We start from the raw sequence: 18,097 nt of genomic DNA, 5'->3' as shown, positions 1-18,097 counted from the left end.
TCACAGAGGTAGAAATGTTCCGATACCATTTTTTCCCTCCCGATACCGATTCCGATACTTGTGCTGTGGATATCGTCCGATACCGAGTACCGATACCGATACCAGTGTGTTAAAAATAATAATAATTCAAAATCATACTACCCCTGCATGACTGTGATATGATTATCTGATTATCATTGTGGTAAGGCCTGGCTCAGGAAACCATTTATTTTTGAATAGAACAGTATTAGTAGTGCAACAGTAACTTGACTAAATAAATCTAGGAATAATATACTTTTTTAAATTAAGTGCAGCCACAATATTGTAAAATAAAAAAGGCATTTAAATAGAACAGTAAACAGTAAACAGCAACTTTAATGATTCCTTTTTTTTTAAATTAAAAAGTGCAGCCATTATGTACTAAAATACAGGCATTTAAATATTTAAATAGTGCAGATCATAAATTAAAGGTGCAGTGTAGAATTTAGTGGTATCTAGGGGAACCAACTTTGCAGAAATATATTATAATATTCATAAGTATGTTATAATTATTATATAATCACCTGAAAATAAGAATATTGTGTTTTCATTATCTTAGAATGAGCCCTTTATATCTACAGTGGGCCCTCTTCGGACAAATTAAACACTGGCTTTAGGTTCTCCTACATACATGGAAGGGATGGCAGGGGTATTCAGTTCTGAAAACATTTAAAAAGGTTAGAGTTTGGGGTGTAAATGTCAGTTTGCCATTAGAACGTCAAACATCTAGCAAACTGAAGACCCAGATGTACGTCTCAAAAGTTGGTCATGTAGGAGACTAATAATAAACTCATATTTATAACAGCAGAAACACGACTCCATTGGCTAAAATTATGGCTCAGTGTCTGCTTGATATATCGGCAACCCTTTGCAAACACAATATAGTCATAAGAGTTATATATGGTATTAATATGTGAGAGATATGTGTCTGTGCGACCTGTTCTCATTTCCAGGGTTTCAAATACGCTTTGTCACACCCCTCAGTGTAGGACGCTGACAGACAAGACATCCTTTAGTGTCTGTATTAGACGCACCCGGCTTTCAACCTACTCCAGTGAAAACCCACCTGTGTCATTACTGGACATCTCTCAACATGCAGTATCACAGCAGTTTGTGAAATATAATCTATATAATACATGTCAATTGGAAGTATCTTTTGTGGCTACAGCAACCCTTACAAATCACTGTTACAAAATAATTGTGTTTTATGGTGTGACAATGCTTTAGTTAAGGTCTGGTTAGGTCTAGGTAGATGATAGCAAGCATGAAGTGAACAGTGGTATCCAACTAAGTCCACTTTTTGCGTATTAATTTAGCCATCCACCCAACCTGCAACCTCAGAATAAGGACAATTGTCATCTTATATAAATGTCATCGGTCTCATGACATCTATTTAAGACGTTGTGGGAGTTCTTTACAGGTCTATCAGGCTACCCTGCATGTTGAAAAATTATGCCCACCGCATTGAAAATTGATGAAAGTGGCTCGAAAAAGTTGTGGTATTTCACGAGTTGGGAGTTCAAATGAGTTTTTCTGCCCTGTAGTGGTCAGATTAGGACTGTATTTTATTACCATTTTAATGTTTGTCTCTCCTCACTGATCTTAATTTATCTCTGATTCCTCTATAGTCAGGCAACAGTTAATAATGTGAGAGACACTACAGCAGTGCAAGTGGCCACAAAATGTCTTTTGTTACAAAGTCCAATTGTAATAAGTTGATGTTTCATGAGAATAATCCACTCTTGCTTGGTACATGGGCGGGGTGTTGTGGTATTTCACATTGTGGAGTCCCTGGTATTTAGCGCACACATAATGAAGTAAGACTGTCAGCCTACCATGAGGTCAGTACGCTGTCAGTGATGAACAGGAAGAAAAAGAGGCAGTCAGAGAGACAATGAGAGGGAGGTCACAACTTTTATGAATCAAAGGGAAAAAGTTAGGAGGACCAGTTATATCTAAAGAATAACTGAATAAAAAAGGCAAGAAATAAATCAAATGAAATTATGCTGCATATCTGTACAACTACCTCTACAATATAAAATATGATCAGGCATTATTAACACAAGAATACGTTATAACACATAAACCTCTGACTTCCAGCATTCTTAAAAAATACTGAATAACTTCTTCAGGTAAGAACATTTCACTGATTTTTCATGTTTCCTTTTTTCATTTGGACAGGATTGTATCAAAAATATTCACATTTTAATAGAGAAGAGTACATATTTCTGCCAGTTACCACACAAGCATTCCAGGGAGGCTATGTGGGCATGACCTTCATCACAGGACGCACCAGTCACATGACTCCAGGGATATTTCAACAACTGAGACACAAGATATATTATTATTATATTTGTAGATATTTGTAGATCTGCTTTAAATGCATCCACCAAACATAAATCTCAGAGCCAACATTACCTGTTAAAACAATGTAAACATAATGCATCCTAAATTAATTAAAATATGTTGTTGTTTAAGTAAGTTAGTAAGTTGTATATCTATATCTGTCATCTTTTTTAAACTCAAATCTGCAAAATCATCATGCAGTTTGCAGATTAAACACAATGCCACCGGCCAGGAAAAATGGCTTTCAGGGCGACTGAGGTCTTCAGTGTTATGTTCAACTCAATGAATCATCTTCAGAAGGCAGTGCTGACAGAATGGGTCTGAACATAATGCTGGGACTGCCGGAGATCATTTTACATCCGTAAGTATGAACTTAGAGCTCGGCAAGCTTTGCCTACATCACCTGAGACAGATGCCACATGGCATAAATACTGGAACACTGGCCGACTGTCAGATAAGTCAGAGTTCCACAAACAAACCTGAGGTAGGTTTACTAAACACAGTTAAGGAGAGCAAAGGTGAAGCCTACATGTACTTAGTTTACCAAGATTTGTGTAGTATACAATCCCTTTTTGGAGGGGTAGAACTTTGGATTTCTAGGTATCAAGACGTTTGGGGGTTTTTTTAAGTCAAAGACTTTTATAAGAATAATATCAGAATATGAGAATATCATAATAATAATAAAGTAAAGGGGAAAAATGTGAGTTTGGTTAGTGTTACAGAATAAAATCATGATCTTCAAGTTAGGTGGCATTTATTTGCATACACTCCACAACACTATATTCTACACTGCTTTTCTTTCAGACTTTCTCAATCTGCTTGGAAAAACAATTTTTGGTTGGAACAGCCTTCACATCTCTGTAGGTTATTGTCATGAAGCATATGACACAGTGCATTCAGAATGGAAAATTATATTATGTACAGCACCATGATGTATAGACTGGAATTAGGGGAAATCCAAAAGACATTTCATTGCAGCAGTTACTTTGAGGTGAGGTTTGTTTTGGAGAGCAGCACTGCCTAAATGTCCTCCTGAATGTGACCTTTAGTTTGTTTCCCTCATTGCACCGTTGCTCCATGACAAGCTAATAACTAACCTTCTGTCATTTTCTGCATTTTCAGCCTGCTAATGTGTCTAAAACGTGATTAATGATATCCACTGTGTACATAGCTTAACAGACTACCTCTGTGGTATGTTTAAGAAAGACTTTAACCTCATACTAACATATGCAACCAGCATTTGTCTTTGGTGGGGCTGCAGTTAGCTGTATAAAAATATACAATGATAATCTACATTATAATAATATTACAGAAACCAACTTTAGTTTCACCAAGAAATCAAATGTGATTGGTTGACATACTGATGATATTAGACTTTTCTTCTTATTATATATTATTATGTATAAATTATTATTATCATTAGTATTATTATTATTGCATTACTGGTTGTGTACTGGACACCAGGCAAGAGCATTTTCACTATAGAGGAAACTTGCAAGTATAATATAAATGTATTTGCTAATTTTTATTTATTTGTATGCAATTGTGAGCACACTGTTGGTGATTTAGCAATACTTTAGTTAAATTTGTAAGATTCTCATTTTGTGAGCTGTTCTCATGGCAACATCTGCAAGCATTCAGTTTGTAGCTGTTACCACTAAGAAGGACTTAAACTATAAAAATGACAACTTTTACAGCTCACTACCAAGCCTACAAAAGTCTCAATTGTATTTTCCATCTTGCTATTCTCCATTTGCTTTAAGCCTGTACTTCAATTGACTGGATGTGTCTAAGTTTTTACATCATTTAGTAACAGTAACACAGCATTTTCGGTATGACCACAACACCCGGTAGAGTTCACCTGATGACGCAAATGCTGCATCTTTAATCCGTGTCTAACCCCCAGCCATCTTCTGCTGTCTGCAGCTGAGCACTCAGTGCCAAATGCCTAATGTCTACGGTGCCATGTCAGGCAGCCTTATGTCGATATGTGGCATCAAGTCCACTGTTGATCCAGTTGATCCTTTGATACAGGTTCAGGACAGAAAAGAACAATGAGGGTCACATAGCGACAGCCAGCCCAGGACATTACAGCCAAGATGAAAACAGTATTACATTACAGTTTGGTTTTAAAAGAGCTTTTAGCAAGTGTTTTAGAAAGTGAGAGACACCATTTCAAAGCTTTAAATAAATTGTGTATAAATGCAGTGATTTACTGAATGAAGACACACATTTTTTGGCTCTCCTCCCTCCGAAGTGTCAGGTGTACTGTCCACATGAAGCTGAGGGAGAATCAGTGTCCTCTTCACTGACACTTCAATACAGTATTCAGTTACCAAAATAAGCAGGAAACTGGCCTTGTGCTTGCAGGACTGTCTCCCTTACTACTAAACTACTGCACATGAGGTCTTAATCACTGGATGTCACTCTTCAAAAATGCTTATGAGCAATACAGGGAGCAATAACAGTTAGGGGCGGGCCACAGCTCTGACTCTATCTATAATAGAACACCATACCTTAGCAGCAGAGGGAGTCTTCGATTAAAACATGTAGTCTGCGCTCACTTGTTTTGTCATCAGTGAGTTCCATATGACTGCTGCAAACACCTATCTCTACACAAAGATCACCAGTCCCTGCTGGTGCCAGTTTATCTCCACCAACAGCCTGTATATAACTTACATCATAGACTTCAGAACACAGATGCAGACATGACAGTCTACTACAGTTTTTAGGCTCTAACTTTCTCACATACAAACAAAGATATCCTCTTTTGTAAAGCATGCACAAGCCAACTATTTTGGTATAGTAATGTAGCTTTTTCAAACTAAATTTGTAGGAAGACCTTGCAAATTGAAAAAAATAGAATGGTCACTATTACCTTAACCTGAAATGTGGATAATAAGCTTTATGTTTGGTGGTCAAATTTCATGTGCTGTCACAGGAGAAAGAAAGGCAGGGAGGGGGGTGTTGTGGTGGGGAGAGAGAGGATGATACAGGTCCCCAGGAATTGATTACACTGAACAATGGCGAGCAGATCAAGAGCAACCTTGGCCAGATGGGGGAGATATCACACTGAAGCTCAGAGTCAGAGGCCTTCGTCAGACACAAAATCTATCTACAAAATCTCACTTACATTATGTGAGGTGAAGGGGGGGGGGTGTCTGGCATTTGAGCTTCTGTGTGTGTGTGTGTGTGTGTGTGTGTGTGTGTGTTGGGGGAGGGGCGGACGGAGGTTAAAGTGAGAAAGAAAAGGAGACAGCGACAGACTAAAGAAAAAGTGAAGAAAAGGGGGTGGGGACTGGCCGGGAGCAGTTTCTCCAAAAAAAAAAAAAAAAAAAAATTGTCTAAACCTCACCATTCCATTTTGAAAGATTTACTTTACCATAAGTCACCCAGAATAAATTTTGCACAGTAATTGGAAATGGCGATCCTGTTGGTTGAAGTTAGGGTTTTCATTGCAGTGACTAATAGTGCTTCACAGTTTTGCCCTTTTCAGTGGGATCTGCCCTCAGCTGCTAAACACACACAAGCCCTCCTCTGTAGCTGCGGCTGACGTCAACCGTCACTTAGCAACAGCCTTTTGGTGTAAAAGCAGCAGTGCTGACACCGTTTTCAAAAGAGGTGCACAGAGAAAGACAGAAAGAAATTCAGAGAGAATGAGAAACGGAGATAGAAAGAATAAAATGAGGGAGAGAAAAGTGTGTGTGTTTGGCAAGATTGCTGTGTAATGTTTCAGTGAGCGTGCGACTTAAAGATTTTTCTGGCCATCCCTTGAAATTATCATTGAAAGCCTTTAGATTATTAAAGGAAGAGATCATGTTACATCAATAATATCATCTGGAGACTATTAACAGTCAGTAAATACCTGCAGTAGGTACTCAGTTAAAATTAAAAAAAATAAAAAAGACTCCCTTAAACTAAAATGTACTACCCACAGTCTAACAATTTAAACATGGTCTCCCACCATTTATGTCACAGCAGTCTAATTCGACCAGCCCTCCACAAAACCTAGTTGTGCTTTTTTTCCCCTCCTTTTACTCTCACCCCGTCACTGGGCTGGGCAAACAGTCGACACATGCAAGGTTCAACAACCTCATCCTGAACTTAAAAGCTAAGCCACCAGAAATGTTTGCATTGTTGGGGACCTTGTGGTGTAATCAGACTCCTTTGAGATGAGCTACGCAGAAAATCTTTAACGTCTCCTCAAACTAAAAAAAAAAAAAAAAAAGCTTGATTGTGTTTGCAAGAAGTTTCGGGAACATTTTGTCATTACTTATCTTATCTGTCATTTCTATGAAAACGGGCCAAGAATGGGAGGCTGATAGAGCAGTCACAGAAAAAAAAGGTCTAATTAGCCCGAAGTTGGTTGGTGATAGTTGCTCGGCATCCCTTTCTCCACTCCAACAATCTGTGCCTCAACAATACCCAAACTCAGCAACAAATACGCTTTGTACATTATAATAATACAAGCAGATAAACGAGGTCAGGACATCACATCAAGACTCATTAGAGGAAAAAAAGAACAAGAGGACATGCTGCAGAGCACTTTATAGGCAGCTTAAAAACAGAGCATAAAAAAGCCTAAAATCACTGTAATTTATAGACTTATTTCCTAGACAAAATGTCAAAGGAGGAAACACAATTAAACCATCTATGAAAATTTAGTGAATCCTCTTTGGTGATGGTGACTCTTCAGACACCAGAGTCATTAGGATAAGCTCTGGTAGACCTATCACGAAAACTAAAGAGCTGCAAGCTAATTGCTGGTGATCATGACGCAAACCGTTTCCAGGGTAACCGGAGTTTTGGAGTACCCGCTCCAGCATTTCCTCATCTGTTTGCACTCACACCAGCAGGCTGACAATGCAGTCGCTGCATCCTGTTTCACTCTGCAGTCAGCCAAACACACAGTACCCCGCTCAAATTAACCCTTTCTACCGGCCCTGCTGCCGATGAAAAATTCAAAGCAGCTATGCAAACTAGGTCTGACCTTAAAGAAAGAGGGATGAGAATATTATTCACAGAAGCCGTCACAGCAGCCCACCTGGATCAAATAACAGGAGGATACATTTTAATCAGCAAGACTGCAAAAAGCATTATATTGTGAACATTTCAAATATGAACCAGAAAACACCTGAACAAACTTCATTAAAGATAGAAGCAAAATGCATAAATGCTGATTCAGCTCTCTATTCGGCATGCACAAAATGTTTACCTACTATCACAGCTACCTGTGACATCGATGAGGAGTTGCTAAGCGATGAATTAGGACATCTTGGTCTTGATATCGCAAATGTTACACAAGCTCCTAAACACTGAGGTTAACCTCACACGTCATTCTCATTCAGTTACAACAACAGCTCAGCTCAGGTCACATTTCTTCCAGTAGAATTATATTATTAACTACTTAAAAGTCACATTAACCACCAAAGACTTCTGTTAAGTAAACATATTTCCAGTTCTAATTACCAGGATCCAGAAATTATTTAAGTACAATAAAATTTATATCATTATTGCAAATAAAACACAATACTTAGTACTGTCAAGCTGTTCTGTTTTCACATAGTTTGTATATTACATTGCTGATATCAAGATTTAAGTTTCCTTCAAAACAACACACACACACACACACACACACACACACACACACACACACACACACACACATAACCTTTAACTGCAGATAACACTTGTCATTTAATGGCCTTTATTTTTAGGCAACAAACCCTTTCTGTGTTTGCACAGTTCTCAAGAGGCCACAATCTATTCCAACTACAAGATAAATAACATTTTAGAAATGTCTTTAAAAATAAACTAGGTTATGAAATTAACTAAAAATCTTTTCTTCTTCTGTTTTATACTTTCGAGTGTGAAATGACGAGTGTGATATTCTAAGCATTATTTTTTATACTAGATTGATATATTGTATAACTAATGTTTACTATACACTGGAAAAAATAACTGAATGTTTGTTTCAAAACACTGTGCACGCACACGCACACGCACACGCACACACACACACACACACACACACACACACACACACACACACACACACAATATCTTAAATTTAACAATTAGGTGAGACACTTGTTTAGATTGGGAAATAGGGAACCAATGTAAAAAAGAGTGAGTAGACAGTGCCACTTAACACATGACGGCTTTCATCCTCAGAGACCCTGACGCTACGTAAACAGTATGAAGAGAACATGAGCTGCAATTCAATTTGGGCATGATAAAAGAAATAACTATAAAATGATTATATTATGCTGAAAATTATAATGACCATTCAATACCTACACTTACAAGTAGGGCTGGGCAATATATCAATAATATAATGTTATCATGACTAGATATCATCCTAGATATTGGATATCTGTATACTGTGATATGGCATAAGTGTGGTCGTTTCCTGGTTTTAAATACTGCATTACAGTAAAGTGATGAACTCACCAGACTGCTCTAGCTGTTCTATTTTTGCCTTTAACAACTTAGTCATTGTATCCAAATGATTGATTATTATTCATCAATAAATATTGATAAATAAAGATGTATATTTATATTTATTTAGTTAATATTGCTATTTTGTATATATGTCTGTCATAAATATATCTGATTTTGTACACATTACACATAGCCCTAAATACAAGCATAATCTTCTTAAACCACACATTTTATACCAATAATTTTCTCTCTACTAATACAATAATCATTTGTTCTGTTCCATCAAAGTAGAATTTCATAATTAGCTGAATACACTTAAACCACTGTGCTGATGGTATTATCTAAATAGGAAAATTTGGCATTATAAAAATGTATTATTTTGTGATATAAAATTATGAAAAATCTAAAAATCCTAAAGCTTCTTCTGAGTTTCTGGATAAACAAGCAAAGTGGTCTTTAGTACAATTCTCTGTGGCACCTCTTTCCACCTAAACACACTTTCTATTGCGCACCGTCTGAAGACGGACAATTTCTCCCTCTCTGATCACTGCTGGAGGCAGACACTATATTCTACAGGGCGATTAATAAGACTTGGCATTTTTTTTCTTCTTTGCGATCACCCTGTGGTACGTCACTGGGTTGTGACGTCAATGTTATATCATTCCACATGGCTTTACAGCAAGTGAACGTGACAGCTGAGAGCTGCTCTGCGTTTTCACTGCTCTCCCTTCCAACCTTTCTCTCTGCAGCCTGCCTCTCTGTTCTTGTCTGGATGGGGGGTTAGTTAAGTGTATTATTTACCCCTGTCTGCCCCACACAAAATGAGGGCCTTCTGCCTGAATACAACATTGCGTAGCCAGCCCTGCCTCTAAGGTCTTACTCATGAAGTAGAGCTTTTTAGATCCCCGCCATGAAAGCCCAAATACACTAATCCTGCTGAAAAAAATATGATCACACTATATCCTCCTCATCTCAACAACTAATTGGGTCTCAGGGGAAACATTTTTTTGGCAAGAACAGGTCGCTACTTAGACTGGACAATAACATAATTGTTTTGGAGAGCAGCAATGTTAGAATAATGACTGAGAGAATATCATGCAAAATACATTTTGTAAATATATTTCATTTATTTCTCACTTTCAAATAATGTTAACCAACATCAGTGTCCTAGTTTTTGACAGTTTTGTTTCAGGCTTGCATTTCAGGCCCTTGTGACTCTCGGACTGAAAGTGCAACAGTAATCTCACAACAAAATTAGCAAACACAAAGTTTTACAGGGCTCTGTCACTGCGTCACATTTACAAGACACACTCACTTAGCTCACTAGCTCTCCCATTGAAGGAGAGTTGAACACAAAAGACCGACACAGTTAATGCAATAAATCTAGGTTTCAGTGTACCTGACCCCTGGCACTCACAGTCAATCCATAAAGCTTTGGTTGTGCAAGAGGTTTCGAGTTACTAATATAAAACTGGAACTGAATTTGCAGACTTGAACATGAACAAGGTAAATTAATTCTTTTCATCTCCAGCACTGCACTAAATGTTCTACACTGATGTCAGGTGTGCTGTGTGCTGGTTTGTCTGTTTTTATGTGTAAGTCTGTAAGATTGCACCTTCACAGAAACAGAAACCTTTGTCTAAATGAGTAGCCTCGGTGCTGTGTCAAAATAAATAAATAAAAGATGCGCTGAGCGATAGACACTTACCCTGCTCTGACACAACACAACACTGCACACAACCAAAAACAAAAACAAAATGGAACAACTGACCTTTAATGAAATAATTATTCTTTGGACTCATAATGCATCCATAACGTTACATAGATTCTTGGAAGAATGAGGAAGTCTGTAAATCCTGAAACTTATTCTTAATATTTATTTTAGCTTTTGTTTAAAGATCACAATGGTTTGTTCCTATGATAAACTACAATTCTGTTTAGAATATGCAAATGAAAAAGATGTTCATCAAAACTGATATTAACAAGAGATTATTAAAAATAATGGTGAATGAGAGTCAAAGAAAATATCATAACATGGCTCCCTGACAGAGCAGAAGCCGCAGGGATCATGTCCTAATAAAAAAAAAAAATGATTTTAAAAAAACAATAATTTAAGCTTAAAAGTGGTGCATACTACTTGCTTGACTGATGTGTGTAAATAGCCTTCAGATAATCTCATTCTTATGTCATCTGCCTGTACTTAAAAGCAGTAGTTTGCTAAAATCATGAAAGTGGCTGTGGAAGCTTTGAAGGGATGAAGGAAAAATGACATGTTCTATGTGCTTGCTGGTAGCACTGCATGTAGTGAAATCAACACCTCCCGCTCACTGCCTTTGCATCTGCCTTGCATAGTTGTAAATCATTGTACATGTTCTCATCCAAACAAACTTTGGTAGTGTTTACATTTGGTGTTTTTTACTAAAATGTACTGTATTTATTATTTAAGTTTTAAAAAATATTGGGATGCATTTCCTTCTTTCCTTCATTTTTTTGACATATTATCTCACTGTCCCATTCTCCTAATGTATTAGCACATAGCTGCCTTTTAGGACTCATTACCAACATTGCTAACTTTATGACATTACTTTCAACAAACACTTCATAAAAATATGGAAGTAAAATGATATGGCAATTTGACATCAAGTCCAAGCTAGCAACAACAATGTCCTAAAAATGTTAAAGTAGAAATTAAACTAGCCTTGATAGCCTAACCATTGTATACTTTTGGTATGCATGTGCATCCTCATGTGCGTGCTGTCAGACCAGTCAAACAATATGGTGCTTTTCATTATGCTAACACATCTCCTCGAGGTGTTCCACACATCTCAGCTACTCCCAGCAAGGATGCGAGAGATGTGAGGACCGAGGAACTTATTTGGTCAAACAGGACATCCTCACTAATTCCAACGTCATGTTGAGAAGACAGTCACTGCTCATAACACACAGTGCCTAAACGTCAGTCGGCTATCAATATGTACAAATGATTAAATAACAGTTTTAACTCTAAAGTTTAAACTTAAAATTCATGTACAATTAAGACTACACTTTTACTTAATAATTTCTACATAGTGATAGTTGTGATAACTGCTCCAATGTTTTATCATTTGATTATAGATCTACAGCAGCATCTGACTGTCACAGTAATGGACTAATTAAACCCGCTAGTTACAGAACCTACGTTCTTTAGGTTCTGCAAAAACAGCTGTAGCCTGGAGAATATGTTTAAATAAAATGTTGCTTATTTAATTTTTAAAGTCTGACGTCCTTTACAGGCTCAGGATGATTTTATAGGAGACTAGCAGCTGTGTGACGTCATATTTTCCTGAAGGAGCAGAGATGTACTGAAACAGAACCGTAAACAGTAGAAGCCTTTTGGCTTATGAAGAAAATAATGAAATTACAGGAGTGTTTTTAATGATTGATTCATGATTCTGTATTTTTAAATGTATGAATAAATATGAAAAGCTACTTTTGGTGCCTTCATGCCACAAGTAGACCAATCAGTAAACACATTCAATCAAAGGGGTGTTACTGCCCAATAAAAAAGCTCCCGCAGAGAATACACCTGTGGTTCCTCACTCTAAACTCCTCCAGGAGGCTCCTCGCTGCTTGTCTCTTCTGAGGTGCATTTAAAGGATTGGAAGATCTTTGATGATGGCGGAGAAGGATCAGTTTCCGGGTCACGGCCGGAGGACAGAGGAGAGAGGATGCGTGGAAGCATAAATCAGTTAAATCAGGCATGTCCAAACTATTCCATGAAGGGCCGTGTGCCTGCAGGTTTTTGCTCCAACCAATCAAAAGCACACGATTCGACCAATCAACTGTCTGAAGACTGAGGTCAGTTGATTAAATGAGTCAAGTCTGGTGTGCTCCTTCTTGGTTGGAATGAAAACCTGCAGCCACATGGCCCTTTGTGGAATAGTTTGGACATCCCTGAGTTAAATGAAAAGCAGCCTATGAAAACAAGCTCATCAAAGTCTTGCTCTAGAAGTCCACTAATGGCCCAAAACTCCTCAGTGTACCTTAACAAAAATAAAACCAATAGCCTCTAAACATCAGAAAGATGACCATCCAAAGGCTTCCACTGGTTTTACTCTCACAATGGCTTAGACTACACATCTTGGCGGCACTTTGTATGTAAACTTAACAACCGTTAATAAACTTCTGCTGGTGTAATACCAAATAAAACATGTAGGGGCTCAGCAGGTGAAGAAACTAATGTAACAACACTATGCAACGTTAAATGTTTTAAAAAATATATTAATAACTGTGTCCTCAATTTGAACTCACAGAAGGGATTAACAAATGACAACAAATTGGACAGAGTCTACAAACTATTCTCTTAATTTGTTTGTATTACTAAGGCATTTCCATTGTGTATGTGACAACCAAAACGAGCATAAACAAGGTAAATGCATTCAACTTAAATGCCTGATGAATTTCACTGATCACATACACACACACTGGACCTATAATGCAAACTCAGGTGACTGTCAGTATAAGTCTCACCCTGCTGTTTGTCAGGCTATAAGGCTTCATCCACTAATACATTTTCAGTTTAAAATGCATAACTTTGTGCTATGTTTACACCTGGCATCCATATTACTCTGGGATTTTTAAACTCCTAAAATTGAGACTTTTTAAAATGCTGCTGACCCTGTTTTAGCTTGAAAACTCCTGTATTGTGTTTTATTCTGGACGGGTGGAAACAGAGACTTTTAAAAACCATGACGCAAATGCCCACATTCGCTTCCTGATTGGGTCTTATCAGTCATGATGTATCCTTCCCTGATTTGTCACGCCCCAATCATGTGACCCTTTTCCAGCATCAGCCTTGACTACCAGTGGTTAATTAAACAAAGATAACAAGTTACAGGTGTTGCTGACCTTGTTGTCTATGCTAGCAACTGTTGTGCAGTTAAATTCTGCATTTTATAATGCTACTACTGCCTACATGAGCAATTAGCAATTCCTGTGTCTAGCAGTGTTATTTATAGGCCTGCTAGTATGGACAGAGAGATGGACTGATCCTTTATGTTTTAAAATGAAAATGTATTAGTGTGGATGTAGTCTTGACATACTGTCTGACACAGTAGTTTTAATTTGAATATTCATGATGGTGCAAAAGTCAGCACATGCATTAATTGAAGGGTTGTGAAACACAAATCAGACATTTTAAACACAAGTATTGTTGCTGTTGCTACCTGCATTCTAATATACACATTCTGCAGATTAAGGATATGGGTTAAACTGACATCTTGTTAAACAATTTGAACAAAACTACTGCAGGTCATTTAAAGATATGTTTTTACCAAAATGGTAATCAAAAGGCTAAATATTGTTCTTCATTTCAATTTCTATTGAGTGTGCAAAATGTGTGTGATGATGAAGAACATGTGTGACATCACCAGTGAACCTTTCCAACTCTTCCTTTGTGCCTTTCTGATGGAGAGCTGTCATTTTTTGTAGTAAATATAGAGAATAGATTAGATAGATAGATCATTTCTCATTCTCAGTTTACATTTCTTTGCTGACTGTATTTCCTTTCCATTTCAAACCAATAAAAAGACATCCTTGGTGTGTTATTAGTAGTTAAAATTCAAATATTTTCTAAGATCTCAAAAAAAAAAAAAAAAACTTTTTTAAGATATGAACGCCTCCAAGACAATCTTCCCTACATTATCAACTGCACTGCTTATATTACAGCCCCATAAAACTATCCCAGCATGCAATGGGCACAACACCGCAGACAGGTTGCCAGTAATCTGCATCATAGTTCTGACACCTACAGACTGATAAACACACTCAACCATGAATGCATACCTAACGGGCAGCTCACAGACTTTAATTCATCTGACAATTTCCAGAGGAAATCCACTGTGTATATGGTGTCTATCTCTTTTCATCTCTGTATTTTTTAATATATGCATAAATAATATTTGGATTTTACACACTAAGAAAAAAAAGACATACATGTTTACTAGTGGAAAAACTGCCAAATACATGTTTACGGTGTTATTTCACTCCCTACAGGTTAGGGTGCAGAAAAATAATGAATATACACTTCAGTTACCTCTTATTCATAATTTTTTTCATGTTTCCAGATTTCTGTTCTATTTTATTTTAAGCAGTTTTACACAGTATAAACAGACTATGTTTTGGAATGGAGTTTTGTGACAGGCAAATAATAAAATTACTTAACTAGACATCCAATGCTCCAAATTCAAGTAACAATAACTTTTGGGTTTTAAAAAAAAAAATACATTCAATTGTATTCAATACCTAATGCTTAAAAGTTTTGCTAGCTTTTCCGACATCAAAATGTCTTGCTGGTTTTGTGCTTTGCATGCGCTGTTTAAGTGTGCTGTGGTATAAACTACACCTACCTAAAAAGAAACTGAAAGACTAAATACTTTTGGAGCAACATATTTCAAGTAAAAGTAAAGTCCCCACCTTTACATGTGTTAAAATATTCTGACTTCTACTTAATTTTATTCACTTCTTGCTGTTCAGTAAAACAGAAATGTGAATTTTGGGGTGTAATGTTTTTTATGTGGTAAATGGTGAAATGGTTTCAAAAGTCTTCTTGAATGGTCTGCCCTGTTTTTTTTCTGTTACCCTTTTCATGCACTGTTTATGGCCTTCCACCTCAGTGTGACTGCTAATCTGCTAATAGCCTAAAACACAATGATGTGAAAAACAACTGCTGGAAGTAGCATGACTGAGGCAAGCTGGATATACATTTTTAGTTCTCTTATCATTTCTGACAAAGCTTGAAGGACACAAAAACAATGTGTGTGAGCTGATGGCTTGGCATCCACTACAGAACTGCTCTTTGTGTGCATGTTTTGTTTTTAAATACACTGTTTAAAAATAAAACAGACATCAATATCTGCATTAGTTATGTGTTGTCTATACACAAATTGTTTGTTGTCGACCACATGCTGTATCCAACCTGTCTGCATTTTGTATGGACATCACTTGATATCAGTGTATTGGTTTACAAAACTAATGCAAAGCAGAAAGGAGCTACATAACTCTTAAAGGCTTCGTGTGTATAAGCAAACATAAAAAGGAAAAGAAACACAGTGAATGTGGACTGTGGACACTGAATAATCCCTGCGAGTGTTCACCCTCATTTTGTTTTGTTGACTGCTACAGTGACAGTCAGATGAGACTGTGTAGGCCATAACATTTGCTATGCTGCTGGTAAGACCATGTTATCTTCACATTTCATTGAGTGGCTGGTATATAAACATTGAAATGTCCCTAACAAAATGAAGATAAACATGACTGATGTGATTATTAGATTTCACACAATAGCATGTTGAATGTTGATATTCCATTACAAGATATTTCCATAGATAATTATGCATCTACGGAAGCATTAGTATTAATAATTCATAAAACACATTTTTGTTAATTGGTTGAAGTGCATTTGGACACTTATGCCTGTATAATAGCAATGCAAAAGGTTGCTTTCTACCAGAAATGGTCTGCAATAACCTACATGAATCATTAACAGCGCAATGTTTTCCTGAACTACAAGACATAGCTTATTGTATATATCTGCTGCTGGGCTGATGGTGCAACTGATCATTTTGGGGAAACAGTTGAAGTGATCTGTGAGGAAATGTGTTTTTGTTTCTGTAGGTCAGTAGTTTGATTTGCTTTGTGTGGCCTTTACAATAAGACTGGATGTTTTCCTCCTCTGTTGCACATGTGGGTGATCACAGTGGGCCTATACTTTGGCAACTACAACAACAGACGTGGTCCTGTAGTGGGGGGGGGGGGGAGACCTACCTGCTCTCTGGATATACAGGGCAACGAAGGTCTGCGAGGCATTTTACAGCTGCCATAATAGCTGGTTGACGTTTCCCCCAGAGAAACACAGCTGGACCTTCTCCTGGGTCTGATCACGGGGACCTTTTCCTCCGTGCTGGCAATCCCGCTCGGAGCTTCCCTCGACGGGTAGTAGCGGTCAAAACAGAGCCCCAACAGGGAGCCAGAAACCCCCGCAAAGCAGGCGAAGAGCGGTCTGAGCAGTGCGGGCAGACCGCTCAAACTTGTGAAAGAGACCAGCCACACAACGCTGGCAAAAACCAGTATGAGAACACTGTGTTTGAGTTTGAGAGTGGGGATGAGTGTGAGCAGACCCACACACCCCAACACGAATAACAACCTGCCCACCATTTGCATCTGGTGCTGGTCCTCTCCCCATTGCAAAAACCGCAAAACCAAAAAATCCCCGAGGTAACACGATGCTGGCAGCGATACCAGCCAACATTTGCTGCTCTCCTTCTTTTTCCTCCTCAGGTAAAACGTCAGAAAGAAGAATGCACATCCTATGCTGAATAAAGGACTGATGGACTGGGAGAAGCCCGACAAAAAAGTCCGCAAATCCCAAAGCGAGTCACTTTGCAAGCTCCTGGAGATGAGAAAAGAAACCGCGAAAATTACAAACGCGCCGACGTAGAGGGCAGAGACCTTTAACAATTTGGAATTGAGGATGTCTTCGTTGCAAAACCTGCACACGTTGAACAAAAATCCCCTCTGATGGTCCTGTTTAAGGGGGGTGACGCAGCTCTTCACATAGCCGTTCCTGAAGCCCTCTGAGCTGTTTACACTTCCAGCTCCGTCGTGGTGCCTTATTTTACTGTGCAAAACCTCTCCTTCCTCCCGTGCAGCCATGGCTCGACTGTGACTCCTCGTATCCACACACCAAAAACAAAACAAAAAACAAAAGAGTCCCCCCTCTTCTGCTATTCACGCCGTATTAACGCTGAACTACATGACAGCAAACGCACTCCATGGTCACTCAAACGTGCTCCAGCACTTGGACTAAAGAAAGAAGGTGAGATGTTGTTTTTACAGAAAACGGGCTCTCTTACGCCGCCTACAGGCCACAACTAACACCTCAGGGGCTGTAGCGACCTGCTGCAGCATTCATCAGACCCTGCAGCTAATACAGCAGGGGGAGGACTACAAAAAAAAGAAGTTATAATTTAATTTGAAAATGTGCTTAAAATTGATGGCCGAGCTTCTATAACAATTTTATCCCCCAGTTATGTAATAATATCATAAAGTGTTTTTGCTTTAAATGGGAATGGGAATATAGCCCATTATAGGGTGTTGACTGGGCTTATGTGTTCATCTTTAATAGTAGTTTTTTTTTTTAAACTTGTTTTCAAATGTACTCAATTTTAAGAGGACGTAAATAAATGTGACTTGAGTGTTTTACAAGTCTGGGTGCCACCGACTGAAAATTAACTTAACTTTTTCAGTATTG

General features: G+C 38.0%; 1 protein-coding gene across 1 annotated transcript in view; it reads right to left on the bottom strand.

Annotated features, from left to right (window-relative positions):
• The window catches only part of pde3b (phosphodiesterase 3B), a 49,880-nt gene extending 32,231 nt beyond the window's left edge, over window positions 1–17,649 (bottom strand). The window contains exon 1 of the mRNA XM_053324550.1: window positions 16,612–17,649. Within this exon, the coding sequence (XP_053180525.1) occupies window positions 16,612–17,499 (888 nt within the window). The 5' untranslated portion in view covers window positions 17,500–17,649. The remainder of the gene's footprint in view (window positions 1–16,611) is intronic.
• Between the last annotated feature and the right edge of the window lie 448 nt (window positions 17,650–18,097).

Source organism: Scomber japonicus, chromosome 1 (genome assembly GCF_027409825.1).
Source record: "Scomber japonicus isolate fScoJap1 chromosome 1, fScoJap1.pri, whole genome shotgun sequence".
In the NCBI taxonomy this organism is placed as follows: Eukaryota; Metazoa; Chordata; class Actinopteri; order Scombriformes; family Scombridae; genus Scomber; species Scomber japonicus.
The sequence above is the reverse complement of the archived record's forward strand: the minus strand, read 5'-3'. Positions and strand labels throughout refer to the sequence as shown.